The 12,015-nt window shown below is 44.3% G+C and overlaps 1 protein-coding gene across 1 annotated transcript in view; it reads right to left on the bottom strand.

The window, feature by feature from the left end:
* The window catches only part of CNN3 (calponin 3), a 31,054-nt gene extending 19,625 nt beyond the window's left edge, over positions 1-11,429 (bottom strand). Inside the window, exon 1 of the mRNA XM_060232227.1 lies at positions 11,228-11,429. Coding sequence (XP_060088210.1) covers positions 11,228-11,284 — 57 coding nt within the window. The 5' untranslated portion in view covers positions 11,285-11,429. The remainder of the gene's footprint in view (positions 1-11,227) is intronic.
* Positions 11,430-12,015: the final 586 nt, after the last annotated feature.

Below are 12,015 nucleotides of genomic sequence, written 5' to 3'. Positions count from 1 at the left end.
TAGGGAGTCATGGCCTGAGAGGTGGGATTGGGGTTACTATATGTTGTTATTACTGCTTTTCATAGGTGGTCTGGTGATCAAACCAGATCCAGTTAGGGGAGCGGGAGGCTAAACCTGAGTGCATTCCTTCCTTGATCTGGGGACTCCTGTAAGGAATCATGGTTGTTGGGCTGTCCAGTAAAATGCCCAACTTGGGAACTGTCATTCAGCTCTAGCTCCCAGGTAGCAAGGGAACCATGCAATGGCTTGAGCACAAGTGGGATCCATAGACTTGCCAGTCAATGGGGTTCCACCTAGCAGGTGAGGTGGGGTAATAGTCGGTGCCATCATTTCACAGACATGTTGGCTGATGCTGGATTAGGGCCCAATGCTGCACCAAATGCTCCTGCAATTGTACTTAATAAAGCTGTGGTCTATTTCCCCCCAGGAAGGTGTCAGTTGTTTATTCTCCCCTTGTACTCTCCCTTGCCCCTTGGTTTGCAATAATATCTCCTATAAGAGAGAATCTAAGAAGTAGATTTTAAGCCCTGCTGTATACGGTCCAGATTGATACTGAATGCATTACTCCAAGGACCACAGCCAAAATATCCTTCACTGCATTATGGCACAAGCAATGTGGATGAATTAACCAAAGCCGAAGACTTACCCAATACAGTGCTATGTACCAGTTAATTCTGGAATGCTGGGTCCTAGGTATGCCCATGGGTTAAGCATGTAAATTAAGGCTCCCACATTCCGTTTCTATGTGGATGTAGGCATGCCTCACTTGAAAACCACGTCTAATGCATGTTGAGTTTGGGTTTCTGACCTAACATGGTTTTATCATTACTTTACTTAATATGGCCATTATTTTACTTAATATGCCCTGAATTGGTCCAGTTCCATAAATTCGAAATGGAATCTATCCCTTGAGCTTTTCGCTACAATGTAATTAGCTCAGAATAGCTTCTGTATGTGCCATGTGTGGATATGCTCTCTTCAAGCCTGTTTGCATGCTCCATGGCAGGGCAAATCATTATTCCAAGGGAAGCCATTTCCTTTCAACAGATTTTCAAGTATGCCTTAGACAGGGAATGGTTTATTTACAGGTAGATTTCATTTTCTGCTCATGACAAAGCTGAGAGTTCACCCTGTTCCCCACATATCTTCACTATCCCGTCCTGTTTTCCTGTGAATTGAACCCTAATGAGTAGGAAATCCTTTTGCCTATTTTTAAATAGTATGTGTCTGTCATTAATTCAGGGGCCAGGCAGAAAGACATATTCTTATCCTGTATTGTTTCAAAGAGATAGGAAGGAATTTCTTGTTTTGAGTCCTTGCTACTTTCTAGTCTCTCTCCAGGTTATCACTGGAATTATAAACCTCTATAGCTCACAGTGCTCAAGAACTGTATTATCAGAGGATCTGGACCAAGTCATAATGTTAGGCATTTAGGTAGCATTTATTCATGAAAATATTTACAAAAACCCGCAGGGGGGGGGGAATCTCATTTTCCCCTCACCCATTAAAGTTGCCAATCTCCAGATGCGATTACAATGATCTCCTTGCAACAGAAAAAATGGCTGCATTGGAAGCTGCATAATTAAACCCCACTGAATTCCCTTCCCTTCCCTAAATCTCACCTTTCTCAGGCTCCTATCCACTTTTTCCTCTTTCATCCCCCTGAAAACTTCCATAGCCTCACCGCTTTTCCTGCTTCCTTATCTTCTTCTCACCCACCAACCCACTTACCTTTATCTGACCCCTACCTTCCCCTGACAGCCTCTACCCAAGAAAATTATGGCCCAGCTGTGCAGCATCAGTCAACACACCAGGTCCAGATGTGCAGTGTGGAACCTACAAGAACATATGAGGTGCACCTTGCTTTCCCCTGTATCTCCTTCCCCACAGTATTTTTTTCTGAATTTAATTTCTAGATTGCTCTTCCCTCAAAGGGCTCAGGTCAGTGTACATCACACTTAAAACAGATCATGGGTCAGATGTGGTGGAAAACCATCGCTGTCCTCAACGATAGGCACAATGGAACATTCTGTCTTGTGCACCCTGCAGAACTTACAGGCCCTGTCTTGCATGCCCTGCGGAACCAGTATGGTATAGTGGTTAAGTATGCAGATTCTAATCTGAGAGAACCGGGTTTGATTCCCCACCCCTCTACATGCACATGCTGAGTGACCCTGGGTCGGCTGCAGTTCTTGAAAGAGCAGTTTTTCTCAAGACAAGTTATTGAAAGAGCTCTCTCAGCCTCACCTACCTCACAGGGTGTCTGTTGTTGGGAGGGGAAGGGAAAGGAAGATTGTAAGCCACTCTGAGACTCTGAGTGAATCTCTTCTTCTTTCTCTGAACTAGGTCCCAAAGGGTACAGCTATCTCCAGGCAGAGAGATCCACCAGGCAGGAGCCTAGGAGAAAAGGCCTTGTCTCTGCTTGAGGACAGCCTGATCCTTTTGGTCCAGGGACTGCCAGTAAATTCTGATCTTGTGAGTGCAAGGATCTTTGGGGGACATAATGGGAGAGGCGGTCCTTCAGGTACATTGGTCCCAGACTGTTTAGGGCTTTAAAGGTCAAAACCAAAACTCTGAAGTGGATCCAGTGTTCAACTGGGAGCCAGTGCAGCTGGCAGAGCACCGGTTGAATATGTGCTGACATAGGGGTACCTGTAAGTACCTGCACCACTGTGTTCTGGACCTGCTGTAGTATCCAGGTCTGTTCAAGGGTAGTCCTACATACAGCAAGTTACAGTAATTCGGCCTCAAGGTCACCCAGTAAGCTTCCACTGCAGAGTGGGTATTTGAACTTGGGTATCCCAGACCTTAGCATGACACTATACATTACATCAGGACTTTTTTTGTAGCAGGAACCCCTTTGCATATTAGGTCATGCACCCCTGATGTAGCCAGTGCTTCAAGAGCTTACAGTAGGCCCTGTACACTCTCGGAGGATTGGCTACATCAGGGGGGTTTGGCCTAATATGCAAAGGAGTTCTTGCTACAAAACCCGCCCCCCCCTGCATTACACTGGCTTTCATGGGTCAGTGCTGCATGAGTTGTGCAAGATGGGTGGTGTCAGGTTGCCCAGTGGTTGCTCCCAGGCTTGGCCCCAATGAGGCCTCCCTCAAAGGCCAAAACAGCCTGGAAAGGGCTTTGCCTCCTCTCCCTGCCTTTTACTGACAGAAACCAAGGCCTAAAGTCTGGCACTACTGGTGTGGTTGCATAACAACCGCTACAACACCAACTGAGTTTCTTAAAACTACAGGTACTCCTACCGTTTTGGGTTTTTAAATCACCCCCAGTACTCCCCCCCTCCCCCGATTTCATATTTCTTGTAAACCTGGGCTTTTCCCATGTTTATAGAAGTTATGTTTTGTCTATCCAGAGCTCCAGTCTCTGGACTGAAGCATCCATAGATCTGGCAATATTGATCATTACTATGTATAGATATCCTGCCTTTTCCTTGCTGCTCAAGGCAGCTTACATTCCAAATTATAACCATACACAATTCAAAAAAATGGCAGTAACCCCTCCTCCATACCTGCAGCTTGGACCCCATTAAATGCCCTAGTACATAAAACAGCCTTACATTACATTCTGAAGACTTCTAAGGATGGTGCCCCTTTTTCTTCAAGGAACCCACTGCAAAAAGTAGGGGTCACTACTGAGAAGGACCAAGCTCTAGTAGATGCCAAACTGGCAACCTTAAGTGGGATACAACCAGCCAACATAATCATATGAGAAAATAACAGCCTTTCTCAGGAGTGAAAAATGAACATAGATAGTAGTTTTGAACAGGTATGGAGAGAAAGATGGAAAAAGGGAAATGGGTTCTTATTCTGACATTAGAAAGAATCAGTACTTAGTGAACAGAAACACAGCATAGGACACCTTTCAATCCACTCAAATAATCTGAAGTAGAAGCAGAAATAAGCATGAAAATATCTCCTCAGTATTTTTTGATCTGCTATTTCTCACTATTTGCCTTTTCCTTTTCCCTCTTTCTTTTGGAGCAGAAACAAATTAATTGAAAATTATGTTAATTAATGAAGATGTAGACTTCATTAGATGCTGGGATCCACTGATGCACTAACAGAAACATAAGAGGACTTAGTGCAGTTCTCCTTGCACAAGATCTTCTGCAATATCCAGCATGTTCCTCCCTATACCTCAAAGTGCCCAGAAATTGATTGACAATTTCTTGTGCAAGCAGAAATAAAAGTGGGGATACAATAAGTTTGATTCAGTGCAAATGACTACTGCAGTTCTCTTGTTTTGCTTATGCTCTTTCACAAGCGCTCTAGCACAAGCAGAAATTTAGCACGAGATCCAACCCATAATTTCTTGTAAGTATGTTGGAAGTATGTTCCACTGAAATCAATGGTCCTACAGGGTGGGAATGGACTGAACAACAGACATATGAAGGAATCAGTGAAAAGTGATATGTTATTTTTCAGATGAACTAATAATGAAATGCTATTCTCCTGCCAGTGTATAGCAAGTCTCTATAAATCACCTATGGAGGAAACAATTCCTTTGTAGAAAGCAAGTACAGAGAAGAAAAGATACTTTATAGCAATGTTAGCTACTCTAAAGCTGTGTAGCTGCAGTCCCTTAAAAACAATTTTGTACATGCATATATTGCAAAATGAGCATATTTATTCTACTGCATCAGCATTACACTTAAAAGTTGAACTGAACTGCCAACCATAAATCTAAACAAACAAGGCTGGCCATGAATCAATGACAACTTCTAAGTGATGATTCTGCCACAAGTATGTCACTAAATGGATAGCAAGGAAATTGTGTGTACACATGGACACTCAATGTGTTGCATCTTGGTGGAAATGTAAAGTTTATTTTTCATTAGCTAATCTTTGCCACATTTGTTGGAGTTTTCAGATACAAAATACTCAACAACTTTGTGACCAGAATCCTAAAACTTTTATGTTATTCTGTTACAACAGATCCCAATAATATGTACATGGATGTGCAGCCTAATTATTCCACTAAGAGTACAAGCTGGATATAGTGAGACTGTAATAAAATCTGAAAAGGATTTGATGGTTCTATTTAATAGAATCATAGAGTTGGAAGGGACCCCCAGGGTCATATAGTTCAACCACTTGCACAATGCAGGAAATGTACAAGTATCTCCCTTCTACATACACATCCAGTGACCCCTGCTCCAAGCCCAGAAGATGTAAAAAAGGGGGAAAAAATTCTCCAGGATCCCTGGCAAAACTGGCCTGGAGAAAAATTCTTGCTTGACTCCAAAGTGGCAATCAGCATTTCCCTGGGCCATAAGAACTAAGCACTGATGAAACCCTCCCTGTCCTCCATCTCATGATCTGCCTAAATTCACAGAATCAACATTGCTGTCAGATATCCATCTAGCCTCTGTTTAAAAACCTCCAAAGAAGGAGAGCCCACCACTTTCCAAGGAAACCTGGTCCACTGAGGAACCACTCTGTCAGGAAGTTCTTCCTAATGTTTAGTCAAAAACTCTTTGGATTTAATTTCAACTCGCTGGTTCTGGTCCTACCTTCTGGGGCAACAGAAAACAATTCTGCACCATCCTTTATATGACAACCCTTCAAGTACTTGAAAATGGTGATCATATCACCTCTCAGTTGTCTCCTCTCCAGGCTAAACATACCAAGCTCCTTCAGCCTTTCCTTGTAGGACTTGGTCTCCAGGACCCTCATCATCTTCATTGCCCTTCTCTGGACCAGTTACGGCTTGTCTCTAGCCTTCTTAAATTGTGGTGCCGAAAACTGAACACAATACTCTAGGTGAGGTCTAACCAGAGCAGAGTAAAGGAATACTATCACTTTGCATGATCTGGACACTATACTTCTGTTGATACAGCCCAAAAATCCCATTTGCCTTTTTAGCTACTACATGATCACACTGCTGAACTGACTCATGTTCAGTATATGGTCCACTAAGACCCCAAGATCCTTCTCACACATACTGCCAAGACAAGTCTCCTCCATCCTGTAATTATGTGTTTGATTTTTCCTACCCAAATGCAGAATTTTATATTTATTCCTGTTAAAACTCATTTTACTTGTTTTAGCCCAGTTGTCCAGCCTGGCAAGATCATCCTGTATCCTGATTCCGTCTTCTACTGTATTTGCTACCCCTCCCAATTTAGTATCATCTGGAAATTTAATAAGCATTCCCTCTGTTCCTTCATCCAAAACATTTATAAAGATATTAAACAAAACAGGTCCCAGGACTGATCCTTGATGCACTCCGCTTGTCACTCCTCTCCAAGAGGATGAGGAATCATTAACAAGCACTCTTTGGGTGTGATCTGTCAACCAGTTACAGATCCACTTAACATTAATAGAATCCAAACCACAGTTTACTTGTCAACAAGAATGACATGTGGAACCTTATCAAAAGCTTTACTGTTTTTGACAAAAATATTGTTATTACTAGAGAGCAATTTTCCCTCTAAGCTGTGGAGTCTTGTGAGCCAAAATTCTACTTTGTGAGATACTGGCATTAAAGCTGTAAGCTACTGCATAAATTAGTTTGCTCTGGGGCCATCCTTCCTGAGCTAAGACAAAAATGTGTGAGCTGGAGGCTAAAAATCTGCGAGCTAGCTCATGCTAACTCAGCTTAGAGGGAACACTGCTAGAGAGTAGCACTTATGTTGAGTTACTAATTTTATGTATTGTACAAGAATATAAAAATAAAAAGTATTATAAAAGACTTACTGAAATAAAGATAAATTATGTCTAGAGCATTCCCTGATTCAGTAAGATAGTAACTTTCTCCCCAAAAAAGTGATCAAGTTAGTCTGACATGATTTATTTTGAGAAATGCATGTTGGCTCTTAATAATTACAGCCATCTTTTCTAAATGCTCAAGGACGACTGATGATTTGTTCTAAAACTTTTCCAGGAATAGATGTCAAGATGACAGGTCAGTAGTTACTCAGATCCTCTTTTTTCCCCTTCTTGAATATGGGGACAACATTTGCCCATGTCCAATCTTCAAGCAACTCACCTGTTCTCCAAGAATTCTAAAAAATAATAGCCAGAGGCTCAGAAACTACATCCACAAATTATTTTAGTAACCTTGGATGCAGTTCATCTGGCCCCAAGGACGTAGTTTCATTTAAAGAAACTAGGTGTTTATATACTACCCTTGTGCTGATCCTAGGCTGCAGCTCCCTTTCCTCTTCATGTGTTCTGTTTTGGCCATGTTGGGCACTTTCCGCCTCACAAGGTAAGACTGAGGAAAAGCAGGAATTGAGCAGTTCTGCCCTTGAAGAACCTGTTACACTTTAACTTTCCTGTCCCTGCAAGGGGCCTACCATGTCCTTGCTCTTTTTCTTACTTTGAACATAAGAAAAGACACACACACCCCCCCCGTTTTTTTATTGTTTTTAGCATCTCTCACTAGCCTAAGCTCATACTGAGCTTTAGATTTCCCAACTCTCTCTACATATTAGCACTCGTTATTTGTTTATATTCATCCTTGGTTATAACACCCTCCTTCCATTTCCTAAATGAGTCTTTTTTTATTCCTCAAGTACTTATAAAGCTGGTTATGGGGCCACCTTGATTTGATTGGACAATGTGTACAGCTCAAACACATGAATGGCTATCAGGATTGGAGTTGCATGTTTTTTGAGGGGGGCAAAATTAAAAAATGACACCCCCTTACGGGCTCATTCTATCTTATGGGCCCATAGAATAGAACGAACTCCATAGCCTATTTGGTGCCCCCCCTCTGGCGGTGCCCAGGGCAAGTGCCCCCTCTGGTCCCCCCAGGGCTCTTTTTCTAGCAGGAGCTCCTCTGCATATAGGCCATGCCCCCTTGATGTAGCCAATCCTCCAAGAGCTTAGAGGGCTCTTAGTATAGGGCCTACTGTAAGCTTCAGGAGAATTGGCTACATCAAGGGGCATGGCCTAATATGCAGAGGAGCTCCTGCTAGAAAAAGAGCCCTGGGTCCCCCCTAGATCTGGCCCTGATGGCTATATAAAACAAGCTTTTGTCATAGAGTGTCTGTAAATTTCTGCATTTGATTTTATGGAGAAATTACTGATCAAATCCATGGGTTGGATCCAAAGCTCATCTTCTGCCAGTTGGAAGGGCACTTTTACCATTGTGTGTGTGTGTGGTATTTTCCTTCCCCCAAACTACATACCCACGCATCATGATATTCCATTAGTGAAGTACTTTGCAGTTATTTGGATCTAACTCAATGAATAGTGTAGAACAGATGTTCAGTCCAATATGTAGATCATAAAAGCAGTGGAAAAGCAAGGACAATCAAAGCAAATATAACATCAACTTCAACAAGAACCTATGGCATCAACATTAAGCTGAAGTCCTATGCTCACTTACTGAATCACTGAAAATTACTTGCAAATACACATACATTAAAATGAGCTTTTAAAACAGGCTGAGGCAAATACTCCACTAAAAGTGAAACTTACTTGGAACACAAAAATAAATACTTAGAGGAGTCGTTTGTTTCATACCCCAAGTCTTTATTGAAAAATCCAGCTTTGCTTCATTCTCATTTTTTGTGTACTATATGACATCTTGCCATTATTATATTATTGTGTTTTATCATGGGAATTCAGTGCCACTAGCACATATTCTCTAGATGAAGAGTGAAGAGAGTCTTGGAATACTTTATTTCCCAGAGGAGTTAATGGAAACTAAAAGCCAACCAGAAGCGGCTTCTTTTGTGTGTATCTATCTTCCCCCACTCCTCCCCACCACTTTGGACTTGAGAGCAGCAGTGTGGAGACAATGAGCATTCTGTGTACAACACCCACACGGATTGGCTGGTCTCTCCCCAGTACCCTATGATGTAATGTAGTAGGAATGTGTAGGGGCTTTGAGCTGGAAGTGTGTATGGGGGGGGGGGGACAGGTGGCATTTCTCATCTGTTTCCCAGACCAAAAGGGATCAGAAAATTTAAATATGATGTTGGTATATTTGCCAAGCTTCACTGCAGTGGGTTTTTTAAAAAAACATTTCTGTCCAAAATGGAAGAAATCAAAAACAAAAAACACACCCCTGAAATCTGGCTCCATTCCCATATTAGTGCATCATGACGCTTGGAAAAATATGACAGCATCCAAGAGCCAACAGGAAATGTGCAAGTGAGGAGATAGTATCAAATGAAGATGCAGTGGATGGTAATGAGTAGACTAACAGAGGTACAAAAGGTAGTTCTACATGAGTCATTAGTGTCAGGATTCTCAGGAAGGGAAAAAAAACACCAGGAAAACTGGATCCAGCAGAACTGCATCCCACTCATTTTCTAAAAGCATCATCCCTTTCTCACTCACAACTTCCACAGTGTGAATGTTACTTTGGGGGCATTTTGATCTGACAGTCCTTTTCATCACGGTTTTAACAATGAGCCTTACTTCAGAAACCAGCCTCTCTCCTCTATACTCTTAATGTTGTGCAGGCTTTGTTTGGGCGACTTTATGTTATGTTTATTTTACTTTTCCTTCAAAGCCATCAAGCATCTTCTTAGGCCAGGGCCGGAGAACTTGGTAAGAAAGAGAAAAGGGCCGGCTCTGAAGAGAAAGCGGAGGAGGTACGGGGGGTGGGGGTGCGCCAGTCAGTTCCCCAGCAGCACACCATCCTGCCTGGCGCTAGTAAGCGCTAGACTGGAGCCACGTAGGCTGGAAAGCACCTCGCACTCCCCCTGCTGCCGCCATCTCCCGAACATGGGTGGGTCCCACAAGCAGAAACAGGAGTGAGGGTCTTAGAAACCGTGGGGAAGGGAGAAATAATCCCAGGCGCCACAGCAGCTCTCTCATCGCCGCTTGAGGAAGGCACAGTCGCGAGTGCAAAAACGCCTCCACCAGCTTGCCTTTCTTTTGTTTATTCGTCCCGCACCTTCTATCTGTCCCGTAATAGAGAGGCGGCCTGATGGTCGCCTTGGCCTCTGCAGCTTGGGAGAAGGCATGGAGGAGGCAAGCGAGAAAATTGTCCCCTGCTTGCCCTGGGAAACAATCTCCCGCTGAAAGACATGCAGACCACCCCCCTCCCCAACAAACATTTAAGGGGTGCGATCGTGTTTCAAAAACTTCCAAACGCGACGGACGAGGAACTGCTTTCTCACCATCAAAGAAAGCGGGCTCAGAAAAGGAGACGGCAACAGAGGAATGTTTCTTAAGGCAGTGCGCCACTGCAGAGGCGAAGAGGAGAGCAATCTCTTCCTTTCTGTGCCTCCAGAACAAGGGGGTGGGAAAGATGGGGACTCTCAAGAGCTTTCATCACAAGAGTAAAGGCGGGGGGGGGAGAGCACGCAACGCAGCTTGAGACGCTCTGTATAATCCAATTTACCTTTGTTTGCCCCCTATTTTGATTTCATGTCAGCTGCCTTAAGAAACATGCTGCTGTTGCCGTTTAATGAAAAACCCACGAGAAGAAAGCTTTCAAAAAAAAAAAGGGGGGGGAGAGGTTGGGAGCGCCTGGAAGCGTGATCTGCCTCACATCTATCTAGGAAAGGAGGCTATGGGTTCACATTCCGATCTGAGAGGAAAGAATGGTGGTCTCTTCCCCAATCAAATAAGACAAGGGCTTTGAAAGCGAGTAGTCGCTCCTTCGGGTCCCATAAAGCAGCCAAGCAAAACAGTTCAGTTCCTTTCAAGTTCTAACATCTAAACCCATTGATTTCAACAGGATGAAGCTGGAGTCATTCTGCAGTGCAAATCACGCACTCTTTAACTAACAGTGGGATAACGGGATATAGTTTACTTTCTTCAAGATCTACAGCAAATGCCCTCCTCCATCCTTTTAATAAAAATCACAGCATTAAGTTGTAGACTTTTCTCCCTTTTAAAAATAAATAAACTCTTCTTGTATGCCAAGCATTACTTTCCATTGAAATCGTACAATGAAAGTGAAGGTGCTGGAGAGAAGGGAAAAAGCTTGTTCCCTTTTGCCTCAAAAGAGCAGGATATGAAGGGAGTTTCTCCAAACAGAAACATTCATGCTTATGCTAAAGAGTGCTGATGGGATGAAACTCTCCCAACCTGAGGAATAGAGAGCAAAGGGAAGAGGCAATTGCTATCCACTCCCCCCACCCCCGACAAGGCACCCCCCCCCCCCTCGCCATCTCTTATCCAGAGAAAGGAACAACAACTCCTGCACCCCTCCCTCCTACACAGCCCTCCTATAGCACAAACAAAGCCTGAGCGGGTGGGCAGGCAAGGAAGCAATCCCTTCCCAGGCTGCGCCCTACCTTGTTCTTGACCTCGGCGGACAGCCCATAAGAGGGGCCCTTGTTGAAGTGGGTCATGGCGGTGGTGGGGACGCCGGGTGGGTGTCCGTGCCCGCTGTATGCAAGTCAGTCTCCGTGCCAGAGGAGGGAAGGAAGGAAGGAAGGCTGGCTGGTGCTCCCTGCCTGCGCTCGACTGCCTGCTCCGTCCTGCCAGTGGGGAGTGAGCGAGGGCGGGTCGGATTCGAAGCGGGAGGGAGGGAGGGACATGGCTCAGGCTGCCTGCCTGAGAGGGAAGCCGCCGTCGACGCCTCGCTAGCGGCCGCAGAAAGTTCTAGGCCCTCCCCTGGCCTAGGGCGGCCTTGTCGCTTCCCGCCTCAGTCAGACTGCGTTTCCTTCCTGGCCGTTAGAACGGCCTTCTGAGGACCCTAGAGCTACCGCAACCTACCCCAGAGGTAAGCTGTCTTACCCCCAATTACATGAATCACCTGAGTCCAGACAACCAGAGGTGAGGCCTCCTCCCCCTGCCCTGACCTACTGAAGTGGCATGAGTCCAGACGGCCCAAGCATCTCAGGAGTGTGCTCGCTTTCCTCTGTGGTTTAGTTATCAGGGCCCATAACAGTTGACCAAACAACTGTAGAGTAAACTTTCAATCCATGACACCTCAATCATCTGAACATGAAAGAACAAATTACCTCCAGGGCACACCATAATTATTTTAAACCATGGGAGTCTGCTAAAGAATACTTGAGTTGCCAGCCTCCAGGTGAGGCCTGGAGATCTCCTGATGTTACACCTGATCTCCAGATTA

The sequence above is a fragment of the Heteronotia binoei genome, chromosome 2, assembly GCF_032191835.1.
Source record: "Heteronotia binoei isolate CCM8104 ecotype False Entrance Well chromosome 2, APGP_CSIRO_Hbin_v1, whole genome shotgun sequence".
In the NCBI taxonomy this organism is placed as follows: Eukaryota; Metazoa; Chordata; class Lepidosauria; order Squamata; family Gekkonidae; genus Heteronotia; species Heteronotia binoei.
The sequence above is the reverse complement of the archived record's forward strand: the minus strand, read 5'-3'. Positions and strand labels throughout refer to the sequence as shown.